Raw genomic sequence first — 23,422 nt, 5'->3', positions numbered from 1 at the left:
GACACACCTCACTCCCTTCACCCTTGTCACGTGGCAAATGGCAAAAAAAAAACGATTTTAGCAGCGGGAAAAAAGCCAAGCAAAAGAGCATGGCCGCAAGAAGAATTGGGCCATGCTCTTTGCTCGATCATCTCTATTTCCGCTCGCTGAAACCCTGGAGATACAAAAAAAAAGGTATATACTTCACGGAAAACGAAAAAGAGGTCCTGACACCTACTAGGCTATCTCTAAACGCCGTATACCGAAAAACTGGTATTTGACAAAATTTTCGTCTTTGGAAGAGTCCAATACCAGTTTTTGTTGTATTTTATTTATTCTTCTGGTCCACGAACACGACTATTTTTTTTTTTTTTTTTTTTTTTTTTTGTATTTATTATAAACGATAAACGCCGTATGGTATGTTTAATGGGGTCCCTGTGGAAGAACTATCCCCAGTCTCTCTGCACTCATGACATCAACAGGTTTTTATCAGTGATGCAAATTGTAAATCGTCAAGAAGAGCAATGATGATAACCTGTCCCGGCTAATCGCCCAAGACGTTTCCCTAAAACAGGGCGATTTTTTATCCTAACCATATTAGAAGAACCAGGCTGTCTTCATGGCGAAGTTGAAAGAAATCGCGACGTGTTCTTGTGTATGTAATTCGTGTTGTTGTCGAGCTTCTAAAGTCAGTGGAGGTGAGCGGGAATCGGCAAAGGCACTTCGGGCCAATGGAACATCGCACGTTGATAGTCGCCCTTTCAGTATTGCCTGTGAATGGGATCGGAATAAAACTCAACAGTTCACTGATGATGGTACCAATACGTATTTCTGGTGAGTTAGACATGTTATTTGGGCGTGAGATGGAAGCGATTTATTGTAAGACCAGTTTCATTTGTTTACAAAGTTTCACTGACCATTCAACGTGCATCCAGGTCACACATTCTGATGTACCTATATTTATAATTTTGCCTTATTGCTTCCGACTTTAAAAGAATCTTCCCATCACTGAATACTATTTTGTTGGCCTTGCTTACATTCTAAATCAGTAGTGTTACGAATTTGTTTACATTTTCATGCCAGTTTTAGTTTCCACGTTTAAACTCGACTAACCCGAAAGTATTTTGCGGTACGCATATCCGAGTTTAAAAGTGATGTATCTATCATTTTAATCAGATAATTTTTAGATGGGTCATTCGAGGTATGCAAAAGATTTCTGGATGAATTTAAATTTCGCTGCTGGATGCTATGTGTTTATGTGCCTCTACCTGCTTTTTATGAATCAAAATGGCATGTAATAAAGTCAAAACATAATACGTCATTTTAAGAATATCATGTCTTCCTAAGGCGATACACCAAAAACTGGAATTCGACTCTGCCAAATTTTCGTCTTTAATAAGACTTCTTCAGGGCAGACTCTGCCCTGTATTTTATTCATTGTTCTGGAACGAGATCACAACATTTTGGGCTTTTTGATTCTATATGATTGTCTTCAAGGCGAATATATTTTGTTTGACATGCATGTATTGTTTTTGCAGGCAAGCTCATACGATCACAGTTCTGATAGGCCTGATTTGTGTCCTCATCTATGTTGCATTGTTTGAACAATCCCAGTACAGCAGTCAGTATAACACCAAGAGGTAATGTAAAAGGCTTCAAAAACAGTAATTCGAAATATCATATTCTTGTCATATTCTTGAACCAGAGCAATGAATATGATATACCTTTTACCTTTACCTTTAAATACAATAATTGCCACTAGCGAGCTAATCCAGCAAAAACTAGTAGTCCACTTTGCAAAATTTTCTTCAGGGAAGACCAAAGAATGTGAAATATTAAAGCAAATTTATACCAAATAGATGGCATGAGAAAAAAAAAGGTTACAACAACCTTACAAAAAATGTGCATGTTCTAGTATTACATGTGCTTTAGAAAAAAAATAGAATTTACATCTCTTGATGGTTTCCTACCACAGAAAAGTCATCACTTAAGAACTGACGGATAAGTTCATACTCCCTTAACAAGAACAATGATATTATAACATTATGTTGAGCTAGTAACTACACAGGTACCCCAAGCTCACTGTGTGTATGAATAAATTATAGTGGTTCACGTTACATTGTGTGTGTCATGGTTTACAGTAAACATATCGGATTGAAATAAGCCGTTCACTTTACTACAAAATAAAGTCATAAAACTTTCAAAAATATTCTGACCTGACAGTGTAGTCTTAAATATGGTCTGGGTAAAGTTTCAAGCCATTTGGGCCAGCATTTTGAGAGTTACATTGTTCTGTTTCCCCTTATACATAAGAGAGAAAGGTTGCACACTTTAAGGTAATTCACTTGAATTGCACTGCGCACCCCTTCTGCGCATAGTGGCATGCGCTGTTTGTTCGAATTTTCCGGTATTCAGTGCGTGTGCGCCACAGTTGTACAAGAAAACACAGCAAAAGGCGCACATTTTTTACTTAAAATCGCTTTGACAGAAAAATAAAGTCGGTTACAAACAGAACTTAATTTTCTAAAGACTATAGGCACTCTTTGAAAACTAAGAGTTGGGATTTTTTCTTGCGCGATCAGTAAAAACGCATCAACTCTACTCCCCTCTGTTGTGAAAACGAGGTTGGTTCCCCCATTTTTTTATTACATTTTTTGAAAGCCCTTAACTTCAATATTGTTTATGCCAAGTTTTAAAAAAATTGTAGAACTATTTCAAGGGAATTACCTTAACCCCACGGCTGCCATAAAAACTGAAGTAATTCCCTTCTAGCTTGCTCAGAATTCAATATTTTGTCAAAATTCCTTCCCCACAATTCAGTCTGATCTTCCTAGATGCCATCAAGACCAATCTTGATATTTAAATTATATCTGCTTCAAAATCACACATTAGCTAACCTCATGACCATCCGATTATCCTTCTGACCAGCTACTTGGATACAGCCTTCAACGGTCGCGACGTAACGTGAACCACTAGACACAGTGAGCTTGGGGTACATGTGGTATCTATGTTTCACACTGGCAACAGGATGCTGGCTTGTGCACATTCTATTCTGCTGCTTATTTTTCCAGCGTCACATCCTAACGAGGATGTGGGAAAGCATGAAATGATATCTAAACATGATATAATGGCAACTAGAAATGCAAGCATGCACATACTGTAATCAATGTGTGAGCCGTGACCCTGTTGCTGGCATTGTGGATGTAGATCACCATAGTACATAAAGGATAAGGAGGGCTGTTTTTTGGACTATATACATATATGTATGTGTTTTCCGGTAGATGTTTTCACCTTGAGCCAAGATAGTGCTCCACTTTGTAGGAGCTTGTTTAGTTTAGCAATGAATGACTCAGTTCATTGCTTAACTATATGTATATGCACCTCATTTGAAAGAAGTTTGTCTAGAAAATGCTAAGTTCTTATTTGTGGGAAAAGTTTTGTATTATTTTCATCATAGGCCGACTTTCAGATTAAATCTAGAGGGACACTGCAATCATTTCTTTCAATTGCAAATAGAGAGGTGGCTTCAGAAGTAACTTGAAATTTGAAGGAAAGACAAAAATTAGTTTGGGGGTTTGAGTTAGCAGGGTATTAAAACATATATCAGCTGTTATATTTTCTCTTCTAAATAATTACATTATCTTTATTCATTTATACATATAAAACTCTCAGCTAAAGCAGGAGTGTCATGCATTCTCTAGACTTTGAAAGCATACTTTATATCATATTGATCTCTTAGAAAAAAAAAAGAGAGAAATTGCTGTAGAAAAAATTTCACTGTTTTACTGCCCATCCGGCCTAGTTGACTAGGAGTCAAATCAGGCACGATTGGTTAGAAGCGAGTATACAGTATTTTTACTGTAAGGGATAATGTTGATATTGTTGGTAATAATTTTATTGCCAAGTTTTATTGCATAACTAAATGCTGTTAGTATATCATGTTCACAACTTCACAAATATTGTGATTTTCCCACACAAAAACAGTATTCCTTGAAAGGAAGTGTAATTTCTTAATTTGTTAGCTGATTACCTGTTTGAAAAATAGCTGTTTCTGTTTATGTGAGTTATCAATGATACTCCTGCTTCAATAACAAAGAACACTAAATTTGTGTCAGTAAATAGTTCTACTTTATCATAGATTGAGTGTCCTATTCTTTGGCATCCAGAAGACTTAGAATAGGATCTTTAATGTTTTTTTAATTGTGAATATCATATACTGTAAGGCAGAATAAACAAAATAATCAAGAGCAATGCAAATCCTACCTCCCTTAGTGGATGCCATTAACATCATGCCCAACATGCTACATCAACTATTTTAAATAAGGTTGCACTCGAGAATCCATGTGTCGTAACCTGCGGTGGTTTATGGGTAGCATATAAATGGCTGAATCCTTGTATCTGAAAGCTATTTGAATGTTCATAAAAATGTAAACACAAGCTTCTACTGTTTTTGAAACCTGCACGTATTTTATTCTCTGAGTGAAACCTTATTTGAAATAGGTGTATACTCTCATGATAAAAGTGTTTGTTTCCTTTATTTCGCTGTATCTTTTTGTCAAACATCTTTGATCTTTTGTCTGACAGAGGGCTGTTTGCCTGTTTTATGGTGTTTTTACTGTTTGGTGTCACTCAAATTCGCGATGGTCCCTTCAAGCGACCACACCCAGGTATTATTAAATGGTGCTACACTTGAAATTATGTAAAGTACCTCCATTTAAACCTAAACCATATTATTCCTTTATAGTTTATTCCTTGATCCCTTACATATATTAATTTTCATTGACCTGTATGTAAGAAATCACATAATCCTTATTTGTTTCCAGCATTTTGGCGGTTGATGCTTTGCCTCAGTGTGCTCTATGAACTGGCATTGATATTTATTCTTTTCCAGGTAGGATAATATTCTAGAGACATCTTGATGTTTGACTTACCAAGATTATGGATTTCTTTTTTTGTACAATCTGTATGACTTACTGTATAAGATAATTCTGAGTTGAAGGGTATGAAGAACTTTGTTAATGAGTAGTGAACAATGCTTTTCATATCTGGTCAACAGTGGATTAAATAAATGGTATAAATGAAAGTGAATGGGAATAACTTATTTTCTAGTCTGTTGATGATGCACGCCAGCTGCTGAAATATATTGATAAGAGCCTTGGAGAACCATTACCTGAAGTCTCTTATGGGGAGGACTGCGCATTCTACACTCCGGGACATCCTGATGGACCATTCCACAATTTCTTGGTTTGTAATGGATTGCTTCTATTCAGTAAAAAGATTAACAGTTGTTTAAATTATTTCCTTTCTTTTTCTAGCAAAAGTTTGACATCTTTGTCTTCGCACACTTATGTGGCTGGTGGGCAAAGGTCAGTGTTACTTTAGTAGTTTGTAAAAAAAATCTTAAAGATGACCTCGTTATAGCAAAGTTTTGTTGATGTGATTGATAAAAAAAATAATAACAATAATAATAATAGTAATAAAGGTTTAATAACAGTATTTCCATTACAAATGGCTCTTCACCTGTTATATCCTAGCTACCTAATCTTATACATATTATAATCTAATCATTTACTTTTAAAATATAAAAGGTATGGAAACAAAATGTTAACTTTATTGTTGACTGCATTACGACAGCGCTCCTTGAGAATGTTAAAGGTCTGGTTCGGGAAGGATCTGAAGTTATGACATGCTGAAACGTTCCCTGGACCAATTGTCTAACTAAATTTAAAGTAGAGGAGGAGCTGAGGGTCATTGTATGTTGAACTTTATCTAGCCTAAGCCTACACACGTTTCTCTCTGAACAATGTTTTGCATTACTTACTTCATTAAAGTTCTGGCATTGTTGTTAAATTGCACAAAATGATCTGATACTGAGTATGAAATCTAATCTCTCTTTATTTTCTGATTTCTTCTCAAGGCATTGATGATTAGGGATTACTGGCTGTGCATTGTTATCAGTGTGCTGTTTGAAGTCTTGGAATACACTCTAGAACACCAACTTCCAAACTTTTGTGAATGCTGGTGGGATCATGTAAGTTCCTTTTTATCTGGCCGATAGAGGCTCTGAATAGAGAGGCTACATAAGCTATTGGGGCCTGGAGTTAATTTGTGCAACAGGACATACGTTCTGTACTTTATTATTTATAAAAGAAATTAAGGTTTATCATCCCAGCAAATATGTAGCTTTAATTGACCATTTGACATGCGTGGGTTGTACAGTAACCAATGCACCTAAGAAAACATTAAGGCTCCGTAAGTTCTTTTACACTTTGTTAGTACTTTTACCCATCTTAATTTTCATTATCTTTGTAATCTTTCAGTGGATAATGGACGTCCTCGTTTGTAATGCTATTGGCACATACTTAGGAATGAAAACATGCGATTATCTGTCTATAAAGGTACAAACTCTGGTTCATACTGTGCTGCCCATATAGGTAATCTGCAAAAGCCTTTCCTTGGGGTTATTCAGATTTTTTGTTTTTTACCATTGGGAACCCTGGAGCCTCCAGAGGGAGGCACATGGATCAGCTTGCAGCTTTTGAAAGCAAAATCTTTCTTAATAACCTCAAATGAGACCCTGCTAGCTGGCTGTACTCTCTACAATTTTCTATATTACAGTAAAATGTATTGAGTAATTTAAATGTAGTGTAATAATTTGTTACTTACTTTTTAAATACTAGAAATTAAAATCTGGTGTAAATATACCAGAATTCATGGGTCCTCTGCTTATTTGTATAATTGTCTTACTAACTATTTTCGTTTTCGTTTTTTAAGCCTTTTCATTGGCGAGGACTCTGGAATATTCCTAGTTATAGGTTGGTGACTAATTGTTATTTTTATCCTCCTTTTTTGTAACACCAGTTAAGTTGTTTTTCCTCCTCCATTTTAGTGGCAAATTAAAGCGAGTAGCACAACAGTTCACACCATATTCATGGACAGCTTATGACTGGGGAGCAACAAAAACACTGAAGCGTTGGCTGGCCGTGTGCGGTATTACCGCTGTTGTAAGAGAAATTACTTTTTGTTTACCATGTCGCCCAGTAAACAACATCCTTATGCTTGTTGAATAATTATTAACTCCCACTCATCCTAATTATTATCACCATCAACATAATTACCATTGTATCAGAATCAGCAATGCAGCTGTAGCAAAAATATTAACATCAACAGCAGCTTTGATTAGCGTCAACACATGATGATCATCATCATTATTTTTAACAACATTTTTTATGAAGATAAGTTCAGTGTATGTGTTCCCTTATCAGCAGTATTGATATCAAGAGCAATGTTATAATCATCAACTTTCTGAGCAAACATATCATCATTGCATCAACACAACTATCGTTTGCATTATTATATGGCCGCCCATGGACTCTTTTTCTAGCTCGTTTCTGTGATCATGCAATCCGGAGACCTAGCGACCCCCGGTTATAGAGCCTACCACCCAAGAAAAAATCTAAATGCTCGTTTCCTAATCAGCATGATTTTGATCAGCAGTTACAACGCCATAAATTTTGTAAAAAAAAATCATCAGATCAACATTACAATCGTTTTGCATTATAGTATTGCCACCGAAAACAAAGTTCAAATGTTTTTGTTTCCTATTTATTTCATTATAAACTTCCATAGTTTATTGTGGACACTGTTTTCCTTTTGATTTTCCAGTATCTGACGGCTGAGCTGACCCTGTTCTATCTGAAATTCATCTTGTGGATCCCTCCGCCTCACTTCCTGAATTGGATGCGAGTGATACTTTTCTTATTCATCGGCAGCGTAGCACTGAACGAGACATACGAGTACATGTTTGACGAGTGAGTTAAAGATTCATCTGCCCAGGTTTTATGAGGCGGTCGACAAAGGCGTTTCATCCTTCCGTGGCGGCTACTGCTATTTTACTGTTATATTTTTTGTCTGACTACTCGTCTTCTTCCTGTGTTTTTTTTTCTACTTTTCTTCTCCTTTAATTTTTCTTATCTTCAATAAATGTACCTTATTGAATCCTAACTAAATCCCACCCCAATTTACCAAATTTACCAATTTGCTATCTTAGTTATCTGTTTGCCCCATTAACCCCCTCTTTCTTTTCGTAGCCAACTTATACAAGGAGACAGGGCAATACATTGCAAAATCACCCCCCTTAAAGTCAGTCACGATTATCTATCGGGTTGCTAAAGACACCGAATGAATAGTTCTTCTATACTTAGTTTTAATAGTGGTATGTTACGATTATAATAAAATGTGTGCTTTTTAATCTTTTTAATTGTTTTTTCAAGGAATGTGAAGCGATTTGGTCAACAGGCGTGGGTAGTGGCGGCCATAATCGCCACCGAGGTTCTTATCTGCCTTAAATTCGACCCTCAGACCATCTTCACGCCTTTCCCTCCTCATATCACCGCTTTCTGGGCGATTGGCTTGATCAGTATGCTGGTTTGGACTGTTTGGAACTTCTGGTCTGATATTCTGAGTGGGTTTTACTTGAGTTCACCCAAGCATGCGAAGAAAACGTATAATGCGAAGATGCAATATCAAAATGGAAAACAAGAATAATGGTGATTCGTGAATGGTATGATACTAACAGAAATCGATAAACTTGTAGATAGTCAAGCCTTACTAGCATTCATTATCCTTTCTATGCAGTTTTGAGGGGTAGAAATTTCAGTTTTCGATTGTTTAAATGCTGCTTGATTGAGTGCGTCCCCTCATTTGTGCCGTACTGGATTTTCTCAAGAAAAAAGCCCCCGACCAAAATTGTACCCTTTCCTAGTCGACTGTGAACAGCGCTGTGACACCAATTTACACGTTTTAGTTTGTTTACAGATTTCTGGAAGAAATCCAGAAATCGATAAACTTGTAGATAGTCAAGCCTTACTACCATTCATTATCCTTTCTATGCAGTTTTGAGGGGTAGAAATTTCAGTTTTCGATTGTTTAAATGCTGCTTGATTGAGTGCGTCCCCTATTTGTGCCGTACTGGATTTTCTCAAGAAAAAAGCCCCCGACAAAAATTGTATCCTTTTCTAGTCGACTGTTAACAGCACTGTGACACAAATTTACACGTTTTAGCTTGTTTACAGATTTTCAGAGGTTTTGAGTATTGGGTAGCGTCATCCCTAGGCGTTTAGTGACAGCTCTCTGTAGTCATGCATTCTACAGTATGCGATAAGCTGTCCCATTACGTGGCGAGCAGCCAAAGTGACGTCATTAACCGACCAGCCACTCAGCCAATAGAAGCTGGGGGACGTTTGTAAAACTAGGAGCGGCTGCTAAGCAGTGTTCTGATGAGCTGTAGATTTTTTGCTATATATATAGATATTGTATTTCACTATTTATTAACTGACATATATTTAGCGGTTATTTTATTGCCTTATTCGAGATGTGTTTTTTTTTAATTTTGCACTACCACAAAGACGCAGTATTTAAGCCTCTTTTATTTGTTGTAAGAACCTATATGAAAAACAGGGCCTTAATTAAATATCTTATTCGGATCAGGAGAACATGTTCTCCTGTCCAGGTATCCTGTTTAGATTCCTTTATTACCATCTCCACGCAAAGCATGAAGTGAACTTCTATTTCCTCCCGGATTGCTCAGTATTTCATTATGATGACATAACTGCGTTGATATTATAGGCCGAATTTAAAGATAGCGTCACTCCCTAACAAGAAAATGAATTTTGGGCGGGCGCTAAACTTTGAGTTCGGCTAAAATGTTTGAGCGCTAGTCTTGGCCAAAAAGGGCTTGTAAAACTGAGCTCAGGTTAATATCAAGTTAGATGGAAGTTTTTCTACCAGGCGCGTACACAGGGGGGTGCTTTTTCTATATGATACCTATGACTGCGCACCCCTCCCCCCCCCCATCTCAGCCAATTCTGCGTACGCGCCTGTCTACAAATCTAGGATGATATTGAGACTATCAGTAGATTAAGTGGTATGGAAGAATAATGCTAGGATATAATATTGTGATAAACCCTCAAAAGGTATCTGTATATTTGATAAAGAATTTAGATAATATAATAATTTTCTCAATAAAGTTGAATAGCGCATTTTATCGTTGGTTTTTAATAGTAGTCGAAGAACCGGGCATGGGAAATGAAGGAGTTATTTTTTCCGATGTCATTGATTATATTTTTTTGCTTCATTGGCGTCAGGGGCTCATAAATAGGGGCAATCAAATTCCCCATATTTTGGTATATTTAGGTGTCACGGCGTTTCCTCTAGGATCAGGGGGTCGTTTCTCAAAAGTCCTGACCAACCCGGAAGCCCGAAAAGTCACCCGGTAAGCCCCCGATAATCCAACCCTACATACGACTTTGAATTCTAGCTTGCAATTATTTTGGTAAACAAAACCGACGGATGATGGATAAAAATATATTCTTCCTAACTGCAATTTAAGCGTGCAGCCTCACGTCACTACTCGCGCGTGGCACTGGCACTGCCTAAAAGCGGAGCCAGCATTGGACACCTTTTGTGTTGACTAATCGAGGTCATCGAATTCGAATTATGCAGTACATCAAAGTTAACAAACACAATTCCTGGTGTGAATATGGCTGTCAAAGTTGTCAAGAGTCTAATGGTAAATTCTTATGTCCCATCATAGAAGTTCCATTATGAATATTTTTTAATCAAAACAATACTCCGACAAGCTTTGCCCTTGTGCAGAATATGTCATGGATGTAACAGCATTCCAAAGATTCGAAATAATATATTTAGACTGTTTAGATGCCATACTGTAATTTTTATGTATTGATTAAGTGGCGATTCTCTCCTTCATTGGACCGAATATTCAGAAAAATGTCTGGAAATTAAAATCCTAAAATATTTCTCCTTTCATGCATTACATATTGGGGCAACCCCCTCTACCATATAGTGGCCTTGTTGTTGGTGGCCTACTCCAAAATGAATGCAATGAAGAAAAAACAGATTGATTTTGGAAGCAAATCCTAAAAAAACATCTAAGGCATCACTGACAGTGCTAAAATGCTAACTTATAATTTCAAACCAAACCCTTTCATTGATCTATGTTTGGGGTAGAGAGGAAGCAAAGAATATCAATCGACTAAAAAATAGTCGACGGGAGAGGAGATATAAAGGAAATTGACTCAACTTGAAAGGTTTGGTGAAAAAAATATAACAGTAATGAAAATAATTTGATTGAGCATTTCTTGACATTCCCCTTTCCCATTATCTTAACTCTTTCACCACCACAGGCCTCTAAAGAGGCCATGTTTACGCTATCCAAGCTATGTGAACAGAATTCTTTTATTGAAAAAGAACAAGGTTGTTGCTAGTGTTATAAAGTTTAAGTATCTTGCCCTAAAAAAACCCTTCCCCTTGATAAAAGTTCCATTAATGTACATTTGTAAAGCTACATTCTGACAAGCTTTGTCCTTGTATTTAGCCGCCATTACGGGGCCGAGTGGGGCCTGGGAGTTGCGCGGCTGACTGGCGAGTGACACCACAGGGTGCCCGCGCAATGACCACAAAACCAAGTCGCATAGTTATAGCATATTTCTATATCTATGGAGCTCCGCGCGCGGCATGATTGCTCCTACTTATGAGCCCCTGTCACTGTGTATACCTATTTCAAAAAACGTTGTCCGTGCGAAACGGCAAATGGCGATTGGCAAATGGCAGTTCTAGAACCGTAAGGAACCATGGGTCTCATTAAATTTCTACTAAATGATGAAGAATATGGATAAATCAAACAATTATCCATTAAAGATCATCAATGTATGTCTCTGACATTGCTAGACTTTATTTAAAATCTTTAATTTTACGAATGATTAGTACCCAGAAGCAGCGTTCGGGCTTAGAACTGCCATTTACTATTTGCCATTCGCCATTTGCACTGACAACTTTTTTTTAAATAGGTGTATATCGAAACGTCCAGTGACATTTTACCACAGGAGTCCCAATATAAGATAAGCCATGTTGCTTCTAAATCAAGATGGCGACCCTGATCCACTGAAAACGTAATACTTTGGGCAAGAGCTAACATACTGCTACTTGCATTTTTTTCTCCTATTATGCGACCAAACTATAATAATATTGCAATCGCTGTGTCAGTGGTCTTCGTTATATGGGTATTTTATAAACTTTCATCCTCAACGTTCAAACAAAAGTCAGAACTTGGTGTTGACACAAGTGCATCGAGATTGGGTAAGTACAATTTACGCATCAAAACATGATCAAATTTAAACTGCACACAGCTGAAATTCAGGCTTGATAAACTGCTACTGTCACAGGGAAATCACTGTTTACAAAATGCCCATTGTATATAATTTCATGGTAATTGAGTCACCCTGCGACACGCGGCATTCCGCTTTAGTGATCCATACAAAAACTACATAACCCGTATCATTTTGTGTGCTGATTGTTTCTTCTTATAGCTAAACGGCTAAACTATAGAATTCAAGGCCACATCCAAACTTTCCATTGTATTTACAGTGAGGACACAGAAAGTGGGCCATGCTGAACAACTTTGACCAATCAGACTCGGCTTGAACACCATAAACATTTTAAACAGAAAAGTTTAGCCAGTGAGAAATGCTGGACTTTGTTTATCACTCGTATTTTTACGAGTGATCGAGTCGCTTTCCCACGGTCGACTACACATACAATAAACGTACAGCGTTTCTCATTGGCTGAACTTTTTTTTAAATGTTTACGGTGTTCAAGCCGAGTCTGATTGGTTGTTCAGCATGGCCCGCTTTCTGTGTCATAACCGAAATTGCATTTCCATTGTATTTATTGTGCCGTTCTATAGAAATCAAGTCCAACTGGCCATTGTATTCTATAGTTGCTCCAGCTAAACTGCTAAGCTAATTTGTTTCCATTGTATTCACCGCCCCATTCTTAGAAATTAAGGTATTAAGTGTTTTTTTAAAGTGATTGTGGTAGGGTATTCTGTAGTTGCTCCAATATAACTTCGAATTAGTGAGCCAGTTTTACCCAAATGGCTTCATTCCGGGTGAAATTGTTTATTATGCCATTCGATGACAATAGGCACATTTTAGATGTAAGCGAAAAAAAATCTTAAATACTCCCATAGATATTCAAGAAAAAGCAAATTCGAACGAGTTTTGGGTTGTTCTTGAAGGCGTCAATAATCCCATAATCCTGTTTACTTAGCTCAAAGTCCCACAATCAACATCCAGGGAACTTAGTTTTACCGCTTTTCTCTCTAATTAGCGTACAAATGCATCAGTCATATTATTGACATTCCTTCAGCAAGTTTTATCCGTGTTTAAATCAACTTTATAAGCGTTTACACTAAATTTTGCAAAGTTGTAAAATATGCCAAGGTTAAGTAAGAATCCTTGGCTTCCTTCGAAGAAGTCTAAGTGAGGAAGAAAGCCCAAAACAGAGAATTGACTCCGTCCGCCATCTTTTTACCTTTTCCTCATTCTTCTTTTCTTCGGTGCAAGCTTGCTTCAGTCTAGGCATCTTTCTTCACTTATACGACTAGCGCTATGACATTTGAGCGCCTAGGGGTTTTCCCGCTGCGTGTAGAGCGTGCAATGTGATTGGTTGCCATACGCGGCTCTATTTGCTCTTCGTCTGTCATTACTGTCACGCTGCCTCTAATGTTTACACAACTTCAATCTCCGATATCTCGCAATAAAATTTTACCCCAACTTACCCTAAATAAGTGAATTAAAGGTACACTTCTAACCGCCAGATTCCTGCGCAACTTGACAAGCATCTAGTATAGATATTGTTCTGTCACACTGTGCCACGGATAATCAATAGCTTTTTTCGCTAAGGATTTAATTAGCGCATTGTAGCCAAAGAAGGAAAATTATTGCACGCCTAACTTTGACCCTTGATTATTAATCAACGAGGCTGTGCAATATCAAATGTAGACACGGTTTTTCAGTTCAGTAGATCACGAAGGATATAAAGCAGATCCCGGGAGTGTATAAATAATTCGTATGTTTTTTGTATGTAATTTGTATGTTTAAAAGTGGTCGACTTTGCACTTCGGATCGGACAAAAGCAACCATAATTAAGAGCTTATAAAAAATGATTATTTTAGGCGTAAAGTACAATCATTAATAAAGCTTTAAATTGATATATAGTTTGTTGGCATTTGCTTTAATCCGACGCGAGTGCGAGCAATTTTGCCGAGATGATTGGGTAATTACCGCTTGAGTCTACGGTATCCTTAAGTGTGCATATTTATAAGACAGCGGTTTAAAAAAAAAACATTCATGGTGAAGTATTGCATTATTTTTGGTTTGGGTTCTAGATGGAATGCACCACCAGCAAATCAACTAATGAGAGAAAAACAGAAATATTAATGTATACAACAACAGAAAAAATATAAGAAATATACAGAATGTTAAGTATAGAAGTCATATGCCTTGTCTTGTATGATTTTGGACAGCTATATATTGTGTCAAGAATAATTATATGCTTATATGGCACATGGATTCTCAAGTACAACCTTAATTGAAATAGGTGTATATGCATCATGTAGAAAAAATTGTGGCATATATGTTTAGCTGTCAAATATATAAATGAGATTCAGTATTTTGTTTGTAGATTTGTTTTAGTCAACATTCTGTTCAAATATTCTGGGGGGGGGGGGTAGAACACACCTTATGCCTACTCATATCAGATGACTTATGGGGTTTAGAGGTATTTTTTGTTTATTTATTTAAGAGTATAAGAAATAGATTTTGGATTGTTTTCTTTTTTGTGAAATTCATATTTCCGGTGCTCCAGGTCTAAGCATGTAAAGGGTCATCCCACTATTTAACTGTACCTGATATTTCATTTTATTATTTTTAAGGTGTTACTAAATTATCCCAAAGTAAAAACTATCAGCTTGAAGCAGCCCAGACTACAATCCGAGAACTTAAAAAGAAGTTAGCGATGATGGAAATGCAGTCAGAAGAGAGGGATCAGATTGTAGCTCCAATGAAAAAGTGAGGAAAAATTTGATTACTCAATAATTGATGAAGCTTGCATTATTTTTAATAGCAACCAATTCAGACATGTCAATCTTTTGACAATCATTTAATTCAGTAGGACTGAGAACTTCGAAGGATTAATACCCAAATTATTAGGAGTTCCCCCCCCCACACACACACACATACTTTGGGATAACCAAACCTCACTTAAGAAATCCTGGTTCCATCACATATACCATGCTTCTTGAGAAAACTGGAGAATTTGAATGTCCTAGATTTTAGGCAAAGAAAGATATCTTGCTCTGCTGTTGACAATGTCTGAGGCTTCAGGTTCAGATTATTACGTTAAAAGAATGCATTTAAACTTAAACTTCTTGTGTTGCAGGTTCAGTAACCACAAGCTGGTTCATTTGGATCTGAAGGGAGCTCCCCCAAAGATGTCATACTTACTGCATGTGAGTCATACCCCATGATAACCGATATTGGCATAGAATGAACATTACAAATCTCTCTTTTATTTTTAGGAACATGAGCTTATACAGAACCTCAAAGTAATAACTAATGTATATATATGAGTGATTATAATAACCTCCTTATAAAATCAACATATATCCAAAAATATTCCAAAACAGTTAAATGCTAATATAAATACAGTAATCCAATAGAAGTTTCAAGGGTTTTAAGTTTTCAAATGCAGTGTGTTGCTTACAGATCTTGCCTGTAATGAAGAAGTGGGGAGCCACTGGACTCTTGGTTGAGTATGAAGACACCTTTCCTTACCAAGGAGACCTGGCAATTCTCAAATCCTCCCTAGCTTACAGGTACTGTAAACAGTACAATCTAAAGAGGTTAAAGGGTTGAGTGTCAGTTCAATTTACAGTCGAAGCTCTCTAAGCGTCGGCTCTTGTAAGCAACAAGCCCTGCTCACAACCACGATCATGAATCACCGATTGTCACCGAAACTCTGTAATTCTAAGCTCTCATAAGCGACCAACTTATCGGTGCAACCAGCTCCGTTAACGACCACAATTTCAAAACACCAACTGAGATTTTCTTTTATTTTTAAGCTCTAGTAAGTGACCACAATGATTTTTGTCTTTACAACATCAGTCAACACCTGATAGAACATCATATCCAATGCATTCTGAAATCACATATAAAGTGGAAATGCTGTAATGTTTCACAAAAGCTGCCTTTTCAGTAGGCAACCATTAAAGAATTTCATAATTTCAATTTTCTAACTTCAATTTCAACCATGGGATTGACATTTCTTTGTCTCCAGAAATTGTGTAAATGCAAGGAATCTCTAGTCCATTGCCAGCTCCACGATTTATCCTTTTTCCAGTTACAATAGCCATCCACTTGTTTGTTGCACGCTTTAGAAATCGGCTAACAAAAGACGCCATGCAATTGTCGTAGACGCAGAAGATATTCTCATGACGAAAAGCTTAAGTCGTCGATATAAACGAGCATAACGAGCTACTTTGCGTAGATTAAATTGCTTATAAATAAAACAAGTCACTCTCATGATAAGTCAAATACCTAGTTTTAAAATCAAGCAATAAATGAAAATATTACAGCATTGTTATTATCACGATTTAACTTTTAGATTCCATTTTAATTATGCGACCATCACCTATTGTTAAAGTTTTAAAATCACCCAGCATGCCCCCCTGTGGTTCATAGCATCTTGGCTTGATGTTAAAGTCAAAATTTTCACACTACTTCAACTATTTCTGTTTACAGTAAAGAAGAAATTAATCAATTGAAAGAAAAGTGCAAAGAGCTTGGCCTATTGATTATTCCTTTGGTACAGACGTTTGGCCACATGGAGGTAAAAAGACCAGTCAGTCAGTCAGTCAAAAAATATGTATATGTTTTATAGCACCCTGTATATTCCTCTTTTAATATATTATCAAAATTCCAGTGATCCATGAACAATTCCATGAACTAATCTAATCATGCTGTTTGGAGTTATTAGAGCTGCACCAGTTTTGATTGATATTCTTGTAATATATTTATACATTTAACACTTGTATACATTTTGAATAATGTACACTTGTTTGTATGTGGTAGAAATGTGGTAAAAATGTAGTAGAAAGCATAGATTTACAGTACCCAATTATTATGTATTTTTTTAGTTAAATCTTGAAAAACCTTTAAAAATAAATTGTTGCCCCCTTCCTTAATCTTCCCTTCTTCAACCCCTCTGGAACCAAAGCTGTTCAAACTGTCATACCAAATAAAACATTTTTGTGTTTTTGGCTTTTCTGCTTAGTTTGTGTTGAAGCATCAGCAATTTGCTCATTTGAGGGAGACCATAGAGTTCACAAACTCAGTTTGTCCTATTAACAAAGGTAAGTTACCATTAAACCTGTTATTGTAATTGATAGAGTAAAACATTGTTCATTTGCTAAATAAGTGTTTTTTCTTTGTCAGATTCTGTGCCTTTAATTAAGAAGATGATAGACCAAGTTCTTGAGATGCATCCTGATCTTAAGTGGTTTCATGTGGGTGGAGATGAGGTATTAGAATGCTCTTTAATATTTTTATGATTCAATTAGTAAATGCATGACTGTCAAAAGTGGCATGACTCGAATGACTACAGATAAGCAGTAGACTAACTAGGTGGTCTGCACAGGACTGGTTAAATCAGGAAAGTAAATCATCACAAGTTGAAATGGTGTGTTTTACACCTCTGTGAAAACAGAGTAGTTTTGCTGACTTTTGTGTGTATTTTGAGGTTTTCCTCGTTAGATTTGAAATTTGTCTTAGAACCTGAGCTATAATTCGGCTGAAGATTTGGCTTTATTTTGCATTTTTTGGCTTGTGCGTTGTGTATACTGCCGGTACAGGCCAGTTGAGGGGTCAATTGGTTAATTTGACTGATTTGTTTTCTAATTTATAATAGTGTTTTGTACAGCATACATTATAAAGTTCTGGGAGCAATTTCTTATCCTAGAGAATACGTAGCAGACCACCCCACCCCCTGCTTCATCCCTGAGAGACCAAAGAAATAGTGAAAGGAATCAAAGAGTTTCATTCACACTGCATCTCATTTTGTTGTCTAGGTATGGAATTTAAAAACCTGTAATCAGTGTCGGGCTGATTCACGGAACAGGACACAGTTGTTTGTACATCACATGAGCCAAGTCTTACAGCATGTCAAAAGCAAAGGGCTGATACCCCTCATGTGGGATGACATGATGAGAGAGTGGGATGTGAAAGACCTAAAAGGTAAAGAAATTTAGTAAGCTTAGAATCAGGAAATGTGTAGCACATCAACAGAAATGGGAGGGCACTATCCAAACTTTAAATTTATACCCCCCCCCCCCCCCCCAAAAAAAAAAAATATAATAAAAGAAATAACACACACTTAAACAAATGTTAGAGTTTATTATCTGATTATGAAATCCAAATAGGTACTATATATATATATATATATATATATATATATATATATATATATAGGAGCCCCAGATTGCAGCACAGATTGATTAAATGACTAATTCCTGTTAGAGCCTGATTGATTATATTTTCTGTCACACAGCTCTAAGTGGTATAGTTGAACCAATGGTGTGGGCATACAGCGACAGCATTCGGGGTTACTTCCCTCCTGGTGAGTTCAAGTTTGTCCTACCTTTTTTTAGAGATTAAAGCCAAAAGCTAGTTGCTTTAGGCATAACTTTCTAGATGAGTTATATTGGTCTGTTCATTGTCATACAATTAATTTTTGTTGAAGTTTGAGTAAACCTATTTCAAAGAAGGCTACATTAATATTCATGGGTCACAATTTATGTGTTTCTTGGGTTGTATCAACTCTATGACTCCCTGAAGTCTATAAGTATTTTGATAACAGACACGTGGCTTCAAAGGTTAGCCAATTTCGTGTTACTCTTTTCTTACTTTCCTTACCTCATACCTTATGTTTACTATTATTATTACTTTTGATACATGCTCATTTTGCCACTTTTGGGTAGGTATGTGGAAACGTTATGCTGAGGCATTTCCAAAGATGTGGGCTGCCAGTGCTTTTAAAGGTGAGGTCTGACCTGTGTGAAATGCTTTTCTGAATTATGCCATTCATTTTGCTATAAATAGGCCCAATAGCAGTAAGGGCAGCAGCACTGTGCCCTCAGCACTGTGCATATGGAGAGACTGGCCCCTCCATGATAGATGTTTCCATACATTCTTAAACTTAAACAAAATTTTAGCCTAATAGGTAGGTTCTTAAACGTGGGTTTTTAACTGTGTTTTTGTTTTAATCATAGACAGTTTTTCAGTCAATGAAAATGGCAAACAGTTAAACTTCTATTAACAGGTGCAGCTCGTCCAGACAGCAACTATGTCCCTGTTGGCTTCCACGTGGATAACAACCTTGACTGGCTCAGGGTTATAAGCAGTCTCCCAAAAGGCACACAGATAGAAGGGATAGTCCTTACAGGGTGGAGCAGGTCAGTACACGTACTATAGGACAGATCTATTTATTGGCTGTAGAGAAGAATTTCTACCTAATTCTTCTACCTATTCTGGTCAAGCTTATTACAGATCTTCTATATCTATCTTAGTGATTAATAGATCTGGCTAAATATACAGACATGTTTCTTAATCGTTGTGTTTGTCATCTAATGTTAATAGAAGGAATGATTTCCTGAAAGAATTCTGCTTTCACGTCTGTTACACGTTATTCATTTCATTTTTGATCGACAGGTTTGACCACTATGGAAGCCTGTGTGAGTTACTGCCAGCCGGACTTCCCTCATTGGCATTCTGCTTAGCAGGGCTAAGTAAAGGTTAGTGGAAACATTGGAAAGAATTCCGGCCCTCTATTGTTTCTTCAAGTTAAAGAAATGAAATGATATTGGTTTTAATTAGAGACCTTAAGATCGAGGTTTGACCAGTTTACCGCGAACGGCAAACCCCTGGCCGCGGTTTGCGGTTTCACGTTAGACGTATGCCCATTTTTTAAAATTAGATTCGAGGTTGTCTGTACAAATCATTGTATAGCAATGGCCATCTAAAAGAAGCCATCTAAAAGTGTAAATATCAACTCGCCATAATCGATCGATGATCGATGATCGCTATAACAAAACTGGTAAGAAAAAAAGGTCTTTGCACCGATGAGCTTAAGATTTTTTCGAAGCAACAGGTTTAACAAGAAGCTTTAATTCTGGCGCCATGTTTGTTTTCATTCATGCCGACCATTTTGACTTTGCGCTAATGAAATCATTCTCAAAAGTATTTTTCAATTGTAAAGCAAATATCAGTTGCAAGTTAACACATAGTAAAAGCTAACTATCTGTCTGTTTTTCTATCTATACGAAAAACCTTGCCGTAAATGACTTACTTCTAGTAGGGGTCCCAGCCTTACAAAACGTGAACTTCGAACGGCAAACGCGACGGCAAGCCCTTGTCACGTGACCGCTTGAGGTTTGCGGTCAGCCTTAAATCGCGAAAAACCTGGATCTTAAGGTCCCTATTATGAAGTAACGTCCCTGAACACAAAAACAAACATAAAAACTTCCTTGCATCCACTCTTTCCACCTATTATTATTAAAAGGGCCTAACCTTTTTTCCCCTTCACAGCATCAATTACAAATGAGGTCAGAGAACCAATCGAGAAGGAGCTGGGCCTGCCTGAGGGATTTGAGTTCTACCCAAGAAAATTCACTGAGTAAGTAAATTCATCCCATTATCGTAGCAACCATCCAACCCCGCCCCCCCTACCCCCACCCATCCTCCGAATACAATATCTTGAAATCGGGTACATTTTTTTTCCCTAGACAATTTCTCATTTCTTTTCATAGGCATTTTCTTTTCTCGGGAGGGGCAGGAGGGGAGGGCAGGGGGTGAGCAGGGAAGGGTGGCAAAGCCCCAGAACCCATCCGCTAGGTCCGCAACCTGATGTCACACTTTTTCCTATTGCAATTCTTATTAGGAGCATTAGGATCTTATTGGGATTTTTTTTCGTTTTTTCGCAACACTTAAATTTTGAGTTCTTTTGCCGTTGTCAGATTGAGCAAAGAGAGTACAACTATTTTGATTATTTAATCGAAATAGTGCACAAAAGGTTTGGTAGCTTTTCAAGTGTATAACTGCTGCTCACGCCTTCCTGGAAATGACACTTCCTGGCTGATGATAAGCGCGTATATTTATTGCAGGAAGTACAAAGTACCGGGCGGTACATTCCCAGGACACGAAATCTTCTCACTGGCTAACAAACTCGAGATTGCAATGTACCGTTTGGCCGGTATTCATCATTTGTAAGTAGTTCATCTGTTTGCGCAAGTAGCACCGACATTATCTGGAAAAAAAATGCATCGTTGTAGTTGTAAATCATGGGCGGTTGCAAAGATTAAAGTGTAGAGCGCAAAGGTCTCAAGCTTCGCTAGCCATCTGTGTCATGGATAAATTTAGACATGAGTTGTCATAATAGTGTTTTAATGTGTTTAAATATCCTTGGTCATTTTCTAGTGAAGGAGCATGGATGTTACAGCGGCAGCAACAACAGAAGTTTCTTAGTTTTCACCACATGGATACAGCTGTGGAATACTTGACCACGTAAGAAGGGGACGAACTCACTCAGAAGTAATCGTAACACTTTTGCCCTCGTTCAGAAGGAATCGTAACACTTTTGCCTTAACGCATTCAGAAATAATCGTAACACTTTTGCCTTTAACTCACTCAGAAGTAATCGTAACACTTTTGCCTTAACTCACACAGAAGTAATCGTAAAACTTTTGCCATAATTAACTCAGAATTGATCGTAAAACTTTTGCCATAACTCACTCAGAATTAATCGAAACACTTTTGCCATAACACACTCAGGAATTAATCGTAACACGTTTGCCTTAACTCACTCAGAAGTAATCGTAACACGGTTGCCTCAACTCACTCAGAAGTAATCGTAACACGTTTGCCATAATTAACTCAGAATTGATCGTAACACGTTTGCCTTAACTCACTCAGAAGTAATCGTAACACATGTTATCGTGTACATGCACACTTCCACTTCTTGACATGGTTGACTTTGTTTTGTATCGTTTGCTTAAATCCAAGTTTTATTTATCAGCGAGTTTTCTTTTCTTTTTTAGGGCAATAACGGTCTTGAAAGAGGTGAAGGAAAATGTCAGGGAGCCCCTTCATGAAATCTATAACGAGCAGGTCGTGAACGAGTGGATCAATGATAAGATTGACGAGAAACTCGCCTACGCTCAAGACAAGCTAAAAGCGATGGAGAACATGCGTCGAGTTGCGGCTGAGGCGAGTGCCAGCACAACATAAAGTGTTTATAGTCATCCACAGGTACTCTTGCTTTCCGGATATGGAAGTACATAAAAATGGGCGGAGATCTGAGATAATTAAAAAAGGACAGCCGTAGTTCGTAAGATAAAGCGCTGTCATGTTTTATGTCATACGTAGCTACCGTGAAATAAAAGTAGGCAAAGACGGATTTAGATCGATGCAGAATTTGCCCTGTTAGAGCTTGCACTTACTTGAAATTGTTCGAATACGGTCAAATCATGTTTGTTGAATGGAAAAATCGAATCCGTTTGATTCGATATAATCGAACAAAAGTTGAATGGCTTGTTAAAACCGTTTGCCAGGAACCAAACTTGATATGTGTTATGCCTAGTGAGTCATCATATACCAGAAAACCTGCTGTTGGCCTTTTTTTTTTTCGGGCTGATTAAGAGAACAACAACATTAACAAAGAAAAGAACAACATATTATCATGAATAAACAACAAAAGCATTAGTAGCAATAAAAAAAACTTCAACAAGTAAAAATAATAGCCATCACCATGTAACAACGATGGCAAGAAAAACTACTAAAGAAATAACAGCAACAATAAAACAAAAAAACAAACTGGAAAACGGATAGTATTTGACGTTCCTCGAAAAAAAGAAATTACCTACTTTTTGGTGTCTAGGGGGGAGCGCGCGTCCTGCGGACTCCCTGTGTACGCGCCTGGGCTTGTAATTCATTTAGCACAGAAAAGCCGTCTTCTGTTTTGTTAGACAAAAAAGTAAAGTGTTCTTTGCAATGATCATAGCTGTCGTGTTTTGATAGATGGGTAGCGTAAGACAATTTGGCCTAGTTAAATAGCAGCAAATGCACAGGGGGAATGTATTGTTTATTTTGGTTTTTAGGAAGGGCGTTTTAACTTAATGCCGATTTAATTACAACAACAACAACAACAATATAACTTTATTTATACCACACACAGAAATTACAGTAAGAAAATAAATAATAATTACAGATTTTGGGTATTGGCTGCCTAGAAGTAACTAAAAAGCTAATCTGGCTAGGCAGCACAAAATAGTTCAATTAAATGGAGCGTATAGCAAGGACGTACAAGGCACGAATACAAAATACATGAAAGCAGCAGCAAAATAAAATGCAATAAAACAAAAAAACTAGATAGAAGCTAATAATTTTCAAGGATTGAGGTCTTTATTGCAGCCTTGAAGCTAGGCAAACGCATGGTTTTGGTAGGTTCTTTGATGTTATTCCAAATTGAGGCA

The 23,422-nt window shown here is 37.2% G+C and overlaps 2 protein-coding genes and 2 long non-coding RNA genes across 6 annotated transcripts; 2 read left to right on the top strand and 2 right to left on the bottom strand.

Moving 5' to 3' along the window:
- Window positions 1-448: 448 nt before the first annotated feature.
- On the bottom strand, window positions 449-20,485 carry LOC116604181. 2 transcript variants are annotated; one of them, XR_007311978.1, is made up of 3 exons: window positions 20,242-20,393; window positions 17,983-18,124; window positions 449-750 (listed from the first exon to the last, which is right to left on the bottom strand). It is a non-coding gene; the product is annotated as an uncharacterized LOC116604181 (long non-coding RNA). The 2 variants fall into 2 exon arrangements; XR_004290945.2 differs by lacking the exon at window positions 449-750 and having other exon boundaries at window positions 17,166-18,124; window positions 20,242-20,485.
- Window positions 599-10,019, top strand: LOC5520913 (phosphatidylserine synthase 2). Of its 2 annotated transcripts, XM_032366208.2 has the most exons (13): window positions 599-813; window positions 1,518-1,619; window positions 4,564-4,646; window positions 4,803-4,870; window positions 5,089-5,223; window positions 5,295-5,345; window positions 5,897-6,010; window positions 6,300-6,377; window positions 6,754-6,794; window positions 6,869-6,983; window positions 7,645-7,790; window positions 8,253-8,542; window positions 9,054-10,019. In XM_032366208.2, the coding sequence occupies exons 1-12, from the start codon at window positions 599-601 to the stop codon at window positions 8,524-8,526; spliced, it is 1,422 nt and encodes a 473-aa protein (XP_032222099.2). In that variant the 3' UTR covers window positions 8,527-8,542; window positions 9,054-10,019. The 2 variants fall into 2 exon arrangements, with proteins under 2 accessions (XP_032222099.2, XP_048585169.1); XM_048729212.1 differs by having other exon boundaries at window positions 8,253-10,019.
- LOC125567994 lies at window positions 8,250-10,597 on the bottom strand. Its single transcript, XR_007311979.1, has 2 exons — window positions 9,544-10,597; window positions 8,250-9,507 (listed from the first exon to the last, which is right to left on the bottom strand). It is a non-coding gene; the product is annotated as an uncharacterized LOC125567994 (long non-coding RNA).
- On the top strand, window positions 11,879-22,945 carry LOC116604178 (hexosaminidase D). The gene is made up of 16 exons (XM_048729210.1): window positions 11,879-12,135; window positions 14,774-14,909; window positions 15,280-15,349; window positions 15,606-15,715; window positions 16,641-16,728; window positions 17,173-17,251; window positions 17,334-17,419; window positions 17,966-18,131; window positions 18,445-18,513; window positions 18,875-18,934; window positions 19,216-19,348; window positions 19,605-19,687; window positions 20,481-20,568; window positions 21,056-21,157; window positions 21,369-21,455; window positions 21,989-22,945. Exons 1-16 carry the CDS (start codon window positions 12,003-12,005, stop codon window positions 22,176-22,178), a joined length of 1,680 nt encoding a protein of 559 aa, XP_048585167.1. The 5' UTR covers window positions 11,879-12,002; the 3' UTR covers window positions 22,179-22,945.
- Window positions 22,946-23,422: the final 477 nt, after the last annotated feature.

This window comes from Nematostella vectensis, chromosome 6 (assembly GCF_932526225.1).
Source record: "Nematostella vectensis chromosome 6, jaNemVect1.1, whole genome shotgun sequence".
Classification (NCBI taxonomy): Eukaryota; Metazoa; Cnidaria; class Anthozoa; order Actiniaria; family Edwardsiidae; genus Nematostella; species Nematostella vectensis.
The sequence above is the reverse complement of the archived record's forward strand: the minus strand, read 5'-3'. Positions and strand labels throughout refer to the sequence as shown.